Source organism: Cryptotermes secundus, unplaced genomic scaffold (genome assembly GCF_002891405.2).
Source record: "Cryptotermes secundus unplaced genomic scaffold, Csec_1.0 scaffold793, whole genome shotgun sequence".
NCBI classification, from domain to species: Eukaryota; Metazoa; Arthropoda; class Insecta; order Blattodea; family Kalotermitidae; genus Cryptotermes; species Cryptotermes secundus.
In genome coordinates, this window is record NW_019722435.1 from 182,012 (window position 1) to 198,118 (window position 16,107).

Below are 16,107 nucleotides of genomic sequence, written 5' to 3' on the forward strand. Positions count from 1 at the left end.
TTAGTCCGTCAATAATGCAACAATCATTAAAATATTCACCGTTAAATACCAACGTGTTGCAACAATCGATAAAATATTCACCATTCAACACCAACGTGTTGAAACAATCAATAAAATATTCACCATTCAACACCAACGTGTTGCAAAAATCATTAAAATATACACCGTTCAACACCAACGTGTTGCAAAAATCATTAAAATATACACCATTCAACACCAACGTGTTGCCACAATCGATAAAATATTCACCATTCAACACCAACGTGTTGCAACAATCAGTAAAATATTCACCATTCAACACCAACGTGTTGCAAAAATCATTAAAATATACAACATTCAACACCAACGTGTTGCAACAATCAGTAAAATATTCACCATTCAACACCAACGTGTTGCAACAATCAGTAAAATATTCACCATTCAGCAACAACGTGTTGCATTATTGACAGACGAAATACATATACGTTAACAGTTGAAAGATACTGGACATACTCTGGCCAGGCAATTACTTCATTATGCTGAAAATAAATTTGTTTCTGTTCAAATTTCTGGTTGCCGTTAAAGGGGTCAAAACAGAATATTTTGAATACTTCAGGCCCACGAATATGTCGTGCTGAATCCAGCGTTGTCAAAAAGTTTTACAGGATAAATCCGTTACCAGGAAACGGAAAATAAAGACTGAAGGACAGAGACTGACAAGATTAGTGTGCAGTGATTGCAAATTGTGTAAATCAGCAATAACGTAATAATTATTTGTAGTTACTACTGTAGGTTGTTAATAAATGCAATTACCAATCCGAATTCCGCCTTTACTCACTGTGACACGTGAAAATATGCATACCGAGTGAGAAGAGAGTATAATTTAGAATGCACACAAGGTAAACACGTCAAATACATGGATAGCGGGCACTAGAGTGTCACGATTAAAAGTCGGATTTTCTTCAGATATGAATCATTTCCAAAGCCTCATACACAAGCAAGAAGGAAAGTAGAATTGATTATGTACATTCTACAATAGATATGTATATGTGTACGAGTACATGAAATGGTAAAATTAAGATAAATCTCTTAAATGACTAAATTCCACAGACTGGAGTCCTTCTGGGGAAGCTGGCACCCTTCCAGTTGATTAAAGATGTCCTGCTTGCATGGACTCCAGAGGTTTATTGCCTTCTTCGCAGCAACTCTTCACTATACACTATCCCGTACATTGAACTAAATGAATCGACATATCATATATTTAAAATCAATTTTAATCTTATCAATCCAGTTACGCTTAGGTATCAGATCTTTCTATTAAAACTTTGTGTTTTAAGTCGAAGGACAGCAAATATTTTGCGGATTTGCAGGGCAAATGTAAGTAGACAAAACCTTTCAGTATTGTCACGTGACTGAGTGACTGCCTGCGCTGGCATTAAGCTTTATTCACCACTTACAGAACGCAACTACAAATAACTACGACAGTATTGCTGAGTTACACACTCCAAAGATCACTGCAACTACAGCACACATAAAGTCTTCTCGGCCTTCATTAGCCGTTGCTTGGTAGCTGCTTCCAATTTGCTGACGTTCCCCTTCCTCTAAGTTCCCGAACTGTCCTTGGTCTCAGCTACCAGCTTCTGCAACTCTCTCTCTCTTTCTCGACTGAATAAAGTCAAAGTTATGTTACAACCGACGGTCAGTCGGCCAGTCTGTCTTGGTTTCAAGCACCCATCTGGGGGCCAAACCTAGAGTTTTATTACTATCACAGCTTGGGGTTTCTTGATGTTCGGCACCCTCTCTAACGAGAGGACTGGTCTGTGTTTTGTCAGTCATTGCCTGCAGCAGTAAGTCATTTGTCATAATAGGATATTTACATTTTACATGTTGAACATGTTAATAAATGTATATAAAATATATACAGGACCTCTGTCAGTCGAGGCTCAGTACAGCAAATTATACCCTATTTCTAGTAGCTTCGGCTACAACGGCAGTCTAGTCACTTAAACAGTCGTATTCTTGACCGCCGCCAAGATTGAGCCTATTGTATTTTTATGGTATCTTATCGAAGATTAGTCAAAGTTTAAGTTACATTGCGACTGACGGCCAGTCAGTCACTAACTCTTGGTGTCAAGCCCCATTTATTACTGTTTGACAGTTACGGTATTGTTCTTGTGGGGCGCCCTCTCTCACGAGAGGGCAGGTCTGTTTTTTGTATATGCTACAGACCCTTGCCAGCGCAGTCTTTCTCGGGTCCGAGTCCCACGGGACTCGTGAACATATTTTACTGTTTCAGGTTTGAGACTTCCCTTTTCGCCGCCTCCTACTACTCGCGGGGTCACGGTTGAGGTATTCGACCCCGCCTCCACAAGGGTGTATCCAAGATTACAATACTAGACCCAGTTATATAGCCCCGGCATGGACCACACAGAAAACATCTCTTCCATTATTGCGTTTTCTCTCATTGCTGAGGAAGTAACGGGCCCACAGAGCTGTTCTGTAACAACGGCTATTGTACCGTCGCTTGTTTACACAAATGTTACTTGGCAATGGGTCTACACGTCACAGCATATATGTTGTATACTTCAATCTTTAAGCTACATGTTGTTTACTTAACGAAATATGATGCACAACATATTAATCTTGTATACTTCACTGCCACCGCTGTGAGAACCTCAAATGTCACCGTAAATATATCGCTTATGTCTCACTTCAGAAGGTATTCTCACATCTAAAGCAGTCGGGGACAGCTCAGTCAGCATGGCTTCTGATTTCTTGTGATTTATAGAGCTGGGGTTTGTTTTCCGTCACGGACATGGGTTTCTCTTTGCCATTGCACCCAGGCGGTATCCTAGGCCTCTATTCAGTGGCTCCGTCGGAGTAAAATGGCCGGAGCGTGGAGCTGTCCACTGAACTCCATTTACTGCTGAGGTTAATGTTATTTTAATACTTAAGGAAGGTATATAAAATGATATCTGCCATATAAATATGTCATGTTTGGTTTTGGAGGTATAGTTAGTTAGTTAGTTAGTTCGTTAGTTAGTTATTGGAGAGGGTGGGTTTCCCCATGCACTGAGACCTGTATTGGTCCATTGTGCTTCCCTCTATGATTTCTACCAGTCTCTATATCCTACCGGTACTGGTGCTTACCATCAGTCCTGCCCAGCCAGCGAGACCGGCTCTACTAGCTGAGAGGTATCTATAATGCTTTCCCCATCTACCAGAGGTATTAGAGACTGCTGTTGGGCGGGAAACGTGCGTTAATTTGGCTCAGTGACCTCCTTTGGAGATATGAGGTTCTTTCACGTGCCGTAAAGCTACGACACGGGACCCACGGCTTAAAGTCCCTCCCGGAGGACTTGTTCCCTGAATTTTTCCGCCCTTAAAAATTCGACGACCTCCGCCGGGTATTTGAACCCGCGTACTATACGAGTCATGAGGTGGGAACGTTACCTCTAGACTACGGAGGCCGCTTTTTTGGAGGTATAAATAATAATTTGATTATTGTAAACAAGTATCCGAAATCAGATATTGTCTGTACTGTTGCACTGTCAACGTTAACTTCTATGCCGACTGCCAAGAAACCCTTTTGCATGTGATGATACACAGGCTTACTGACTTTATGTTAAGAAAAGTTGCTGCATGAACTTCTGAAGATGCCTGTAGGGAACACATGTTGCGGGGGGGGGGGGTTTGAAGCGAATAAATTGAAGTTTTATAACATCAGCTATGGCAGTTGTATTTAACGATAATGATGTAAATATACTATAGAAAGCATTCAAGATATTACGAAATATAAACTAAGGGCAGAACTCTGTTACTGGTTTAAATATTTGAAGAAATGTCCATTACTTGCTAACAAAATAAATTAATGACCAACAAAATGTTTGTGATTTTAATTTGTAAAATTAATAATACATTTAAATACTTTTGTTCTTTTTGGATTGGGGAATATGAACGCACACGTGTCGAGGTAGCTACAATTATCTACATAGTTCTCTGAGTATGACTCTTTCTTTCCGTCCGCCAACTCTCATGCAAAATTTCAATGTTGACCAGTATATTAAAATGGCTACCTCAGTTTCAGAGTAAATCACTTCCTGATTACGTTAAGTTTCCAATTTTAATGTAATCGAGTTTATTCCTACTTCTACAGTAACCTAACAACAAGGGGCCGCGCCATAGCTCAAGCGGTTAGTCGCTGTCTTCCCACCGCGGCGGCCCGGCGCGCTATGGCGCGGCCCTTCGGGGGACTTAGTCCCACCCCACTAGCAATAAGAAGAAACCTAACAGCAATGGCGTGAAGCTCTGTGCCATTAAATTAATTGTTCCTCACTTTACATGCCTAAACTCACCTGCGTTCTCTATGTGTACGTGCCTCTTACTGAGAGGTTTCAACAGAGATGCCGCAGCTTGTCCATTTCTTTATTCAGTAATTGTTTATTTTATGACGCTGTGAGTATACCAGGCTACATAGCGTCGGGTGGTGGCATGAGCAGCGCAGGGAAGTGGCCAGGGCGTAAATGAAGAAGGCCGATTGGCCTGGGTGGAGCAAAATAAATCCACGAATAACTTCAGCCAGAAGAGGCGGTGTCCCAGGCGAATTTGCAACAGTCAACCCCGAATATAAATGAAGTTGCTAGCTACTTACCTCTCGTTCATCTTGTCGAAGAGGTTCGAACCGCCTTCAATACGCTTCCTTACACTACGGCCAGGTGAGGGGCCCCGGGAGCGGTCCCCCTCAACACGCGAACTAGCGGTGGTGGCCAGATCCGTCTGTAGCTGACCAATTGCACGGTATCCAGTCTGTAACAGAAATATTTTGTAGGCCTCCATACTGCAGATTATCTTGCAGAATACAGACCTGAGGCAAACGGAAACTGGTCTCATCATTATGGAGATTGAGCATCGTAGAAACGAGATATATTATTCTGGAAAGTCTTCTTAATGCTCTTTGATTAATTAGTGAACAATATTCGATAGCTCAGTCGGTATAGGGACAGGCTACCAGCTGGACGTCCGGGGTTCGATTCAAGGCAGAAGCAAGATTGTTCTCTTCTCCACAGCGTCCAGATCGGCATTCGAACCCACCCAACCTCCTCTAATGGGTACCAGGAACCCTTTCCCTGGAGCTAAAGCTGCCAGGGCGTGAAACTGACCACTCACCTCCATCTAGTGCCCAGGTCAAGAATGTTGGAGCTGTACACCCCACTCTCCTCATGGACATGGACAACTTTAGCTCCGCATTCGCTTTTGAGAAGACGAAGTGATCACCACCACCACCACCACCACCACCACCACCACCACCAACAACAACAACAACAACAACAACAACAACAACAACAACAACCACAACCCTGATCTATCTGTTCTGGCCACAAGACCTCAAACTGTTGCTTCATTACTTCTGTCTGGCACTAGCAGAGCCGTCAGTTTTTCGATTTATGTATATTCATAGAGCATCTTAGACATTCTTTTCGTTACGTAACTCAGTACTTCTCATGAGACATGTTAGTGGAAAAACATTTCTACTGGCTCCACTCTTCTCGTGTATTTTTTTCATTAGGGTCCGAACTTCGAGCCCACACAGAAGTGTTGGTATGTCTATCAAATTCCAGCAAATGTATTTTTTTATTCCTTTGTTCATGTGCATTTCATGGTTTTATAAATATGCGTTAGAATCTAGGCTATTGACGTCAGGAGAAACCCGTAAGAACTATTTAAACACGGCAAGCTCACACTCAGATGGAGGAGTCTGATGCTCCTTAGGCCAAATAAGACTAATCCACAAAGCGTAAGTTTGCTTAATGGTCACATCCAGGAAGCTTACTTCAACATCCCATGGAAACGAACCCGAAGTACTCAAACGTAAATTAAACGCGCTAACCACTTGTCCGATCTCATGGAAGAATACTCAAAATTATTTAAATTTATTTTTCACAATCCATTTCAATTAAAAACTCCAATAATCTTATAGAGGCTGCATTTTGATTTTCTTCACTTTATCTCAAATCTAGGCCGTGTGAAGGAATTTCCATTTAATATTAGAGATGTCGAGGAATAAAGTATTATTATTTCTTTTTATTGCTAGTGGGGTGGGACTAAGTCCCTTGTACTGCGGCCACTTCTGGCCTATTGTACCAGCCCCAGATGATAGGTGAGGGTGATTGTGGAACAATTGGTGGAATGAAGATTGGCAGGGGAAACCGAAGTACTCGGAGAAAACCTGCCCCAGCGCCACTTTGTCCTCCACAAATCCCACTTGACAAGATCCGGGATCGAACCTGGGCCGCCGCGATGGGAACCCAGCGACTAACCGCTTGAGCGATGGCGCGGCCCGAGGAATGAAGTAGCATTTACCTCTGTTTAACATTGCAAGTAAGATCCTCGTGCGACCGTCACATTACTCAGGCAATCAGTTTAGTTGCTTGGGATGTGGGGTGAGAGTGGGTACGTCGGCCACTAATTGGCCTATTTTACCAGCCCCGGGTAATTTATGATGAGTGTGAAGCAGTCGGTGGAATGAGAATTGGCAGGGGAAACTGAATTACTAGGAGAAAACCTGACCCAGTGTCACCTTGTCCACCACAAATCCCATAAGACCTGGGCTTGAACCGGAGCCGCCGCGGTTGGAAGCCGGCGACTAACCGCCTGAGCTATGGCATGGCCAACTCAGGCTGTTAGTCTCCGGCAACTGAATTCCATCCCATGCCAGGCCATGTGGAATTCTGGGTATAAAAATTGGGCAGGGATCGGTTCTCTCAGAGTGCTTAGATTTTCCTTCAATTCATTCCTTGAATGGCCCCACGGTCACCTGTCATCGTCGCTGTCGTCCGTGGCTGGTACAAGGGCTCAGTAGTAGCCATCGCATCAATGGACTCAGTCTCACCCCACCCCAAGAGAACAGCTTCATGTAGGCCTCCCAGTATTTACATAGACCCTCGAATCCGCCGACCCCTGACGTTTGAACAACCACAAGAGGTGTGAAATGCTTCCCTTACATAGATCTCACATGGGAACCAGCATCGTGTTCCTCTTACAAGAAGACGCATGTTAAACTCTCCGTCAGGACGAATCCGCTGCCCGTACACTTCATTCTGGAAGAGAGGATCTCCCTTCTTTACCCCTGAATTAATAAAGTGACGCGGTTTTCAATAATTAGTACGCGTTGATTATCAGGTATGATACAAATGTATTACATTGAAAGGAGAATGTGTGAAAATAGAAATATTAGATGCAACAGTCGCACAAAAGAGTGTCACATGTTTATGGCTGAGTGACAAATAATAAAGGTTTTTGAACTGGATTACTGGATTTATTAATAGCTTCTTACTCGGAATCACAATAAATTACAATAATTCGCAATAAATCTTCAGCCGAACCTTTCTTCCTTGACTGCCGAGGTCTCGCCACCTTCTCGTTCTCATTTGAGTCTGTTCTGTACTACTTATAGTCTTTAAGCGGACATACAGAAAACATCGCTTCCTCTAATGCTGTACTTAAGGCGTCATTGCTTAGATAACGGGAGTTATCCGATTCTCGCCTTCGTATTCGTCAACGCGGGAATGCGTTTACGGAGTCGCTGCCTAGGAATTAGTCTACATATAAAAATACGAGTAGAAACAGTTTTGCTTGAGTCTGATGTGGCAGAAGCCATTTCCGCAGAGATGACATAACTGAGGAACATACACGTAAATGCTGTTCATAGCTAATTTGTTGCTTGGTTTGAAACTTAACAAGTCACAATAAAGGGGTTACGGAAATTATTAAGTTATTTCAATAGTTACAGCAATCTGCTTATTGTTATCACTGTCTTTGTAAATATTGTTGCATGAAGCAGACAGCACCTCCTTCTTTGACTTCAAGCGCTTTAATCGATATAAACAAAGTGCCGTGTCAGATACTGTACGACATTTATTCCCTAAAAAGAAATATCCCATGTGCTCTAATCGATATCTGTACGTGCCACACTGTAATAACATCAACTGCGTCAGAATTCCTCCATTAAACAGAAAACACTTCCTGCCGAATGCTCTATTGATACGGAGTAATAGTGCAGTATAGGATGACAGAAATAAGCAACATATTTAAACTTCTAAACCGGCGCCCAATTTGTCATCAACTTGATTCGAGACACAGAGTTTGTCAATTTTCCCATAAATTTCTCTTGTATTCTTCAGATAAGAAAGTTAATTTAATATCGTTTTATCTCACATTCGTATAACAAGGGTTATAAAACAATCTAATACAACTTACATAGAATCCCTTAATAAAACACTTACGTAAACATTCTATATGTTTTACGTTACATGAATATAAATAATTATGATGCAAACTGAAGAGGTCTCGTAATTCTGTCAGTGTTTCATAAATGGTAAGAAAATCAAATTGCTATTAAGGAGTTATAGCAACCAGAAGAATTTTAACATTAATTTATTAATTGTAATTTGTCATGTTTCTATCATTAAGAATCATATAGCATATCCGACTAAAGCTGTGTGATCATATTTATTTTAATTTTATTATATTTACGTAAGGTAGAATTTAGACAGTAAGTGTACTTAAACAAAACCCTGGTAGCTGGGAAAATTCTGACGAAACTTGTAGTCTAAACGGAATAGCTTATTAAGAGAATATAAGGTATATTTCTTAGACTGTTATATTAAGTTGATATACGAAGAAAGCAACAGTGAACACCAAAATCACTTTGTTTAATAAAGCACTTTATTTATATTAGCCATAAGTTTTCGACTTGTTACGCCAAATTCTCTTCACTTTCAATAAACCAACCCCCACTCTACTTATGCGTTCAGCAAGGAGACAATGGGACCTGTTAGTATAACTTAAAGTTGCACTGACAACAACAAATGCTGCAGAATTTCTTCTGCTGACTATGGGCTCCAGCTTATTTCTGCCATTCTATGTCGAGAAGCGTAGTAAAAGAGAAATGGTCATATTTTCATATTACAAATTATATATAACTTTTAGTTCATAAAATATATTAAATACATATCATTACTTCTCCGATAAAGACAGATGGAAAAGCTAACTGCTACCAAAAACTGGCTCCCGCTGGATCCTGTCATGATCTGTCTGAATCAAATCTAAAACCATTTTCCGACCTGTATTTTAAAAAGCGCTCTCATTTATGTTTGGTTTTAATTAACTCTTTTCATGATATCTACTTCTATTGCCTGTTCCCTCACCCCTTCTACAGTAAATGCATAAATTTCTTTCCCTTGCCAGGAACTGAACTCCGGCCGTCCAGCTCGTCGCTATACTGGCCGAGTTATATTGGCTCCGTAATATCTGGTAAGGAATGTAAATTATGAAGCTGCTCCTTATGCAATTATTTCCGGCCTCCTCTCGGCTCTAAATGTGATTCCAGTGCAGTCCTCCCCCCCCCCTTTGGCACTACAGCCCCAGTGGGCCTAGGCCTACCTCCATGAACTTCTCCGTTCGCTTCGGTCTTTCTAGATCTTACACATTCCTTGGGTGGGTGATCAGCTCGTCGCAAGGCCTCTACCTGTATACAAACACAGAAAAAAGCACACACACAAACTAAACATCCATGCCCTGAGTGAGATTCGAACCCACGATCCCGGTTTCCAAGAGAGCGAAGACAGTACATGCCTTAGACCGCTCGGCTACCGTGACCGGCCAGTGCAGTTTCGAGGAAACATTATTTTCCTTACGGCATGTGCCGACTGCAACAAATGCTAAATAAGTGAGGTTAGGTTTCTGAGTGTTCTGTTCGCACAAGGACACTTCTCTCCGCCTCTGCGTTTCCTTGACAGCAAGTAACTGAGAATAAGGGGGTCACCATGTCCTCTCTTTGGCGGCCGGCGACGTGATCCTGCCGCTCTATCAGTGGCCGAGGGGTCAGATCCCGCAAGGCGACTCCGTCCACGCCTCCTCAGAGTGACATGACCATGGCCTCGTACTCAAGTCAGTGGATCTTATCCACAAAGAATAAATTTTTAAATGAAATGGCAGTCGCAGATGGATGGCGCATAGGTTATTTAACGACCTTGTATCGATTGCAGAGGTGATTTAGCGTCGAATGATACTTGAAGTGGTCGTGTTCAGTGAAATTTAAAGGACTGAGAAGGAAGAGATGGCACCTTTTATTTCATCTGGAGGGACTGGGGAAAACCGTGAACATCTTCACTCAGAATAACTGATATTCCGGCCGATATCCGATATTGCCTGCCGAATGCAGGATGGAGGCTTGAACCTGAGCCAACTTGTTCAGTAGGGCCCTTTTATTTAAGTGGAAATTCATACTACTCCAATTTGAAGTAGGACTACTTATATTTTTCAAAAGCATTTCTTTCCCTGCGTAGGCCCGTATATCACGTTTAAAGCTGTTTAACCATGACTTCTCGGCTACAAAACGTCTGGTTTCGGAGTACATCATCTGGAAAGTGGACGACGTTCACACATTCAAATAAAGAAAGGCTAAACTACTCTAGTCAAAGCAACGGCACCATCCGGATTCAAAAAAACATCTTCTAATTGTACTGCTCCGCGTCTATTTACAATTTTTCACCCTTAGCTATCAAGTAAGCATATATATCGCTTTGCTTCACTTTATGACCTTCTCGGTCTTACCTGACACAGACTCATGTTCCACGTGGACTATAAACCACAGATACAAGTCAAGTGAGATAACAGGAGCTACATAATGCAGGGTGTCCGAAAAGTCACTCCACGGTTTTAGGAAGCTATTGTCACGTGTATTAGTGACTATAGGCGGTGTCTGGATTGGTGAATAAATTTAATGACCACTTACAGGTCATAAATGCAGATAACTGTAACACTACTGCTGCCTTCCACACTATAAATCACTCCACAATAAGCCTTCTCAGTCCACTTCCACTAGCCTTTACTGGTAACAGCTATCCACAATGGCTATTCCTCTGCAATGTATTCAATAGATGTTCCCCGGTAACGAATCTTATAAATGGAGATTCTTCCACGACCGTTGCCCGCTGGTTAATATTCCACAGCTGAACCCTCAACTGCACTGCACTCACTCGCTCAACCGAACACCGTCGGTCGAGTCATATATTCTCTGAGCGGACCACAGAGAACACCGCCCGCATCACATCTTCTAATGTTGTGTGACGTCCAAGCGCACGCATATGCTGCGGGCACTACATAGCAACGGCTATACGCGTCACGTATAGTGACATCTCCTCTAGTATTGCGCGCGGGCATTGCCTAGCAACGGCTGATGATTACAGAGTCACCTCTTACCAACGGGTCTATACGCCAAACTATATTTCATAAACATTGAACATATTAAAGAAGGAATCACTGAAATGATCCTTTAACAGTACGAGAGATATCTAGCCAATAACGAATTTTAGGAGTTACTGTTATCACAGTTGCAGTGATAAGTTATTTGTGTTGGCCACCAGGGCAATTCAGCCATGCATGGCATTCTGACATAACTCCATACAAAAAACCTTGTCCGGGCGTGAGCAATGGACGTAGAGGTGTGGTTCCATTACTTGGTCTCCGGAATCAGCAAATTTGACGCACCACGACTTCTTATTATGCAGTTGTATCGAAGTGTCATGTGCAGGTATATGTGTACTGGGCAAATGGCCAGTTCAAGAGCTGATCATTGCAGTTGTTGATAACAGTAAATCGGAGATGAGCTAAAATCGATCATTATTTAGATATCTCTCACGCCATGAAAGGAAGCGTGTGCAAAGTGAACACACGAAATTCGTTAGTTAAACGTAATTTCAGCTACTGTTCCTTTAATGTGCATAATAATCAAGAATAACTTCATAATAACCTGTACTCTTCTCCAAGTATAATTAGAATGATCAAGTCAAGGAGGATGAGGTGGGCAGGGCATGTAGCACGAATGGGGGAGAAAAGGAATGCATATAGGATATTGGTGGGAAAGCCAGAAAGAAAGAGACTACAAGGAATGCATATAGGATATTGGTGGGAAAGCCAGAAGGAAAGAGACCACAGGGAAGACCAAGGCGTAGGTGGGTGGACAACATTATGATGGATCTTAGATACGATGGGATGGTATGGATTGGATGGATCTGGTTCAGGATAGGGACCAGTGGAGGGCTCTTGTGAACATGGTAATGAACCTTCGGGTACCATAAAATGCTGGGAAATTCTTGAGTAGCTGCAGAATTGGCGGCTCCTCCAGAAGGGCCCAGTTCCATGAGTATGTAAGTAAGTACTTACAAATGTAACCAATAATATGTGACATGTAAACCCATTGTTAGGTAACGGCTCATTATAACACGTCTCCGAAGTTATGACAGACATATCGATGTTAGGCAACTCGTACAGAGATCTTTCCTTTGCAGCGGATAGGTAAAGACTGTTCACACGGCAAGGAAAGACACGTTTCGGTGACAACAAAGAAGTGTACCGTTGCAAGGAGTGTTCCATATCCGGTCGGCGTGAAGCCAGCTTAGGTCAGGAGAACTGACCAGAATACGGAGGAATGCGAAATGTAGAAGAGAAGAGACAGATACTGGAGAGCCCTACCGAGTAGCAGAAGCCCAGTCCGAGAACAAGGCAGAAGAGAAGAATTTGGATACAGACCAGCTCACCGGACTCGTACAGGAAGCATGTGAGAATGGACGTGTTGAAGACTTTGTGTGTTATCGTTCCAGTTAACTTTTGAAGCGTTGTAAGCATTTGTAGTTGCAACTGGTGATTGTCCAATAAATCGATTCATTAATCCAGAGAACCCATTAATTACTTGTCGCGTTACCAGGATATGTGACAATATACTGAAACACTCTTGTATAGAATCGACACTAAATCTCGCAGTAAGGCCGCGCCTTAGCTCAAACGGTTAGTCGCTGGCTTCCGACTATGGCGGCCCGGGTTCGATCCCGGGTCTGGTCAAATTGGATTTGTGGTGGACAAAGTGGTGCTGGGGCGGGTTGTCTCCGAGTACTTCGGTTTCCCCTGCCAATCTTTATTCCACCAAATTCTCCATCATCATAATCATCCGGGGCAGGCTACAATAGGCCACTCAGTGGCCGCCGTGCCGAGTGGACCCAGTTGGACTCCACCCCCAACTAAGCGAATTTAAAAAAAAAATCTCACAGTATGGTAGTCTATTTCAAGAAAATTGTGATCCTATTTAGCAAGCACAATGAAGTAACTTGCATGTACACAAATCATGAACTTTGTATCCATAATGTGCGAAAAATGAATATGCAAATTAATTCTTAAATGATTGAAGCCATTTTTTCATAAGCAATAAATTTTCAACCTGTGACATATTTCCATCCCTTCTTGCACACACCTCAAGGCTGCAATATCGGTCAACTATACGGGAGGTGAGAATACAAATGCACTGTCACAATATACTCTGGCTTGTATATGAAACCTTGTGTACACACTGATCAGAATTCTGAGCCTAACTAAATCACTTTTAAAGAGCCTAATTTGAAAGCTGTTTGTTAAAATAATCCATTCTTCGAATTAGTTTCAAAGCACTTCAATACAGACCTATTGTTTTCAGTGTTAGAACATAAATTACACATACGTGTTTGCAATGTATAAGAGTGTTCTGAACATAAATTCCTAGATACTTCTTTCCAGCTATTTATTTCTTATTTTTCTACTTATAAATAAAGAAGACTCTCCCTAAATCACTTGTCTCGACAGATCGTGTTACAGATTCCTGTTTTCCGTAGCCAAAGTAAGTTGGAGGAATTCGAAATCTCATTGTGTATTGCAGCCGGATAATATTAAATGCTTAGATGCTTACTTATTTGGAACATGAAATTATATTTACATTCAAAGCCTTCAGTTGCCAAGCTGTTGCCCTGCTTGTAATCTGCGCACATGGCAGTTTATTACTCAGAGCTCCAGCCACTTGTAAAAGCAGCTGATAAAATAGTAATTATTCTCATTTCGTTTATTTCTGCTATGATAATGAGACAAGTTTAGAATTGTACAGTATCGAGTGTGATCACTCTAACCTGTGAATACACGTGGCATGTAATAAATCAACGTAGGTTTTGCAATCAGGTAAAACTGGATGAAAGGTAACTATTGGAATAATTCAAATACCGTCCTAGTTATGCAGCTGACAGCTACACTTGTCACTGTGCCAGTTTCTTCAAGCTGTTAGCTAACATAAATTCTCATGAGAGCAGCATATCTCAGCCTGTGGGCTGCCCCAACTGCTTTCCGTTTACTTCTTGCAAGATAATTTTATGACATTATAATCTGCAATTCATTATCTGTCTAGCGTCCACTTCAGCAACGTTTGAACGAAATTATCGATTTTCATGAGCCTTTAGCTTATAGTAATGAACGAAAAAGCAGATCAGAAATCTCAGAATTTAACAATTTAACGATGAATCCTTAATTTACGTGTTGATAATCTCTTAAATAATGCACGTCTTATTAAAGATAAAGCTGTCCCTACTCCAATGAGATGTGTACGGGAAAGTATAGCTCTATGCGTTTGAGGAGCTATGCTACAAGCCGGAAGGCCGAGGGTTCAAGTCCCGATGAGGTCACTGGATTTTTCAGTTGACCTAATCCTTCCAGGCGCACTAGGCCCTGGGGTTTACTCAGCCTCTAACAGAAATGAGTACCAGGAATTGATTAAATAATTTTCCTGGGGAGTAAAGCGCGGCCGGCGCGTAAGGCTGACAACCTTACCGCCATCTTTGAGCCGATTGCCTAGATAATGTGGGACCCTCAACGTCTCACAAGCCTATTGGCCTTCACGGCCTGTTGCAGGGATAGCTTTACTTTACTTTTACTAGATGGAGGATAGCTTCATGCTCCGAACGCTTTATCCTTAGGAAGGAAGTCGCCAGCACTGATTGGATAGGAGGCTGGATGGACCCAGAGCTGTTCTGGACGTGGCAGCAGAAAGCATTTTCAGCACAATGTACAATAATAATATGAGCGAGGGAAATTATATTTACTATTCAGTTTTAGAGAGTAACTTACTTCCTTACTTACTTATGGAGCTAAGCCCTTCTTGAGGAGCTGCCAATTCTGCAGCTACTCAAGAATTTCCCAGAATTTTATGGAACCCGAAAGTTCATTACCGTGCTCACAAGAGCCCTCTACTGGTCCCTAACCTGAGCCAGATAAATCCAATTCACACCATCCCATCCTATCTCTAAGATCCATTTCAATAAAGTCCACCTATCTACGTCTTGTTCTTCCTAGTGGCCTCTTTCCTTTTGGATTTCCGTCAATATCATATATGCATTCCTCGTCTCCCCCATTCGTGCTACATGCCCTGCCCATCTCATCCTTCTTGACTTGATCATTCTAATTATGTTTGGAGAAGAGTACAAGTTATGAAGCTCCTCATTATGCAGTTTTCTCCAACCTCCTGTCACTTCATCTCTCTTCGGTCCAAATATTCTCAACACCTTGTCCTCAAACACCCTCAGTCTATGTTCCTCCCTTAATGTCAGAGACCAAGTTTCACACCGATATTTAGAGAGTAACTAATGAACTAAATTGAACAAATGAAATCTCTAGTCAAAAAATCTTCGAAACTGTGAACCGCGAGTTATATGTTAATTCAGGCAAGTGAGTTTAAGGTTTAAGTCTACTGAACAAAATGCTACCCCTATGGACAGTTATAATTCAATTCAAACTAAAGGACTGAGCTGTATGACGGTTCTGGAACTACAGAACTCTTAGTCTAGATTTGCACGCTCCTATGGTACCATAAACATTTGAAGGCTGAACCACGCAGGTATCGTAAGCGAAATATAAACCTACAATTTGAGAGCACGTTTACTTTTGTATCAAAGTGTGTATTAATGTGAAATTAAGCGATAAATAAAAGAGTTGTCTGCTGATAAGGAAATTCAGGTTCGAAATCAAGTTATGTAACACAACGCCTTGTTTCATCAGACAACTAACTGACTCCATGGAGACTTCTTGAAATGCTATCAGTCGCTCAACTTCTCATTAATTTCCAAAAATTTTATGGAACCCGAAGGTTCATTCCCGTGTTCACAAGAGCCCCCCACTTGTCTCTATCCTAAACCAGATCAATTCCGTCCATACCGCCCTATCTTCTCTCTCTAAGATCCTTTTTTAATATTATTGTCTCACGTACATCTAAATATTCATAGT

At 41.9% G+C, this 16,107-nt stretch overlaps 1 protein-coding gene across 5 annotated transcripts in view; it reads right to left on the reverse strand.

Annotated features, from left to right (window-relative positions):
* LOC111861491 overlaps positions 1 to 16,107 on the reverse strand; it is a 103,537-nt gene that overhangs the window by 56,558 nt on the left and 30,872 nt on the right. For 3 of the 5 annotated variants that reach the window (XM_023846120.2, XM_023846122.2, XM_023846123.2), the window contains exon 2: positions 4,631 to 4,785. In XM_023846120.2, coding sequence (XP_023701888.1) covers positions 4,631 to 4,785 — 155 coding nt within the window. Of the gene's footprint in view, positions 1 to 4,630; positions 5,031 to 16,107 lie in introns of those variants that run through there. The other 2 variants (XM_023846121.2, XM_023846119.2) reach the window with 1 other exon arrangement.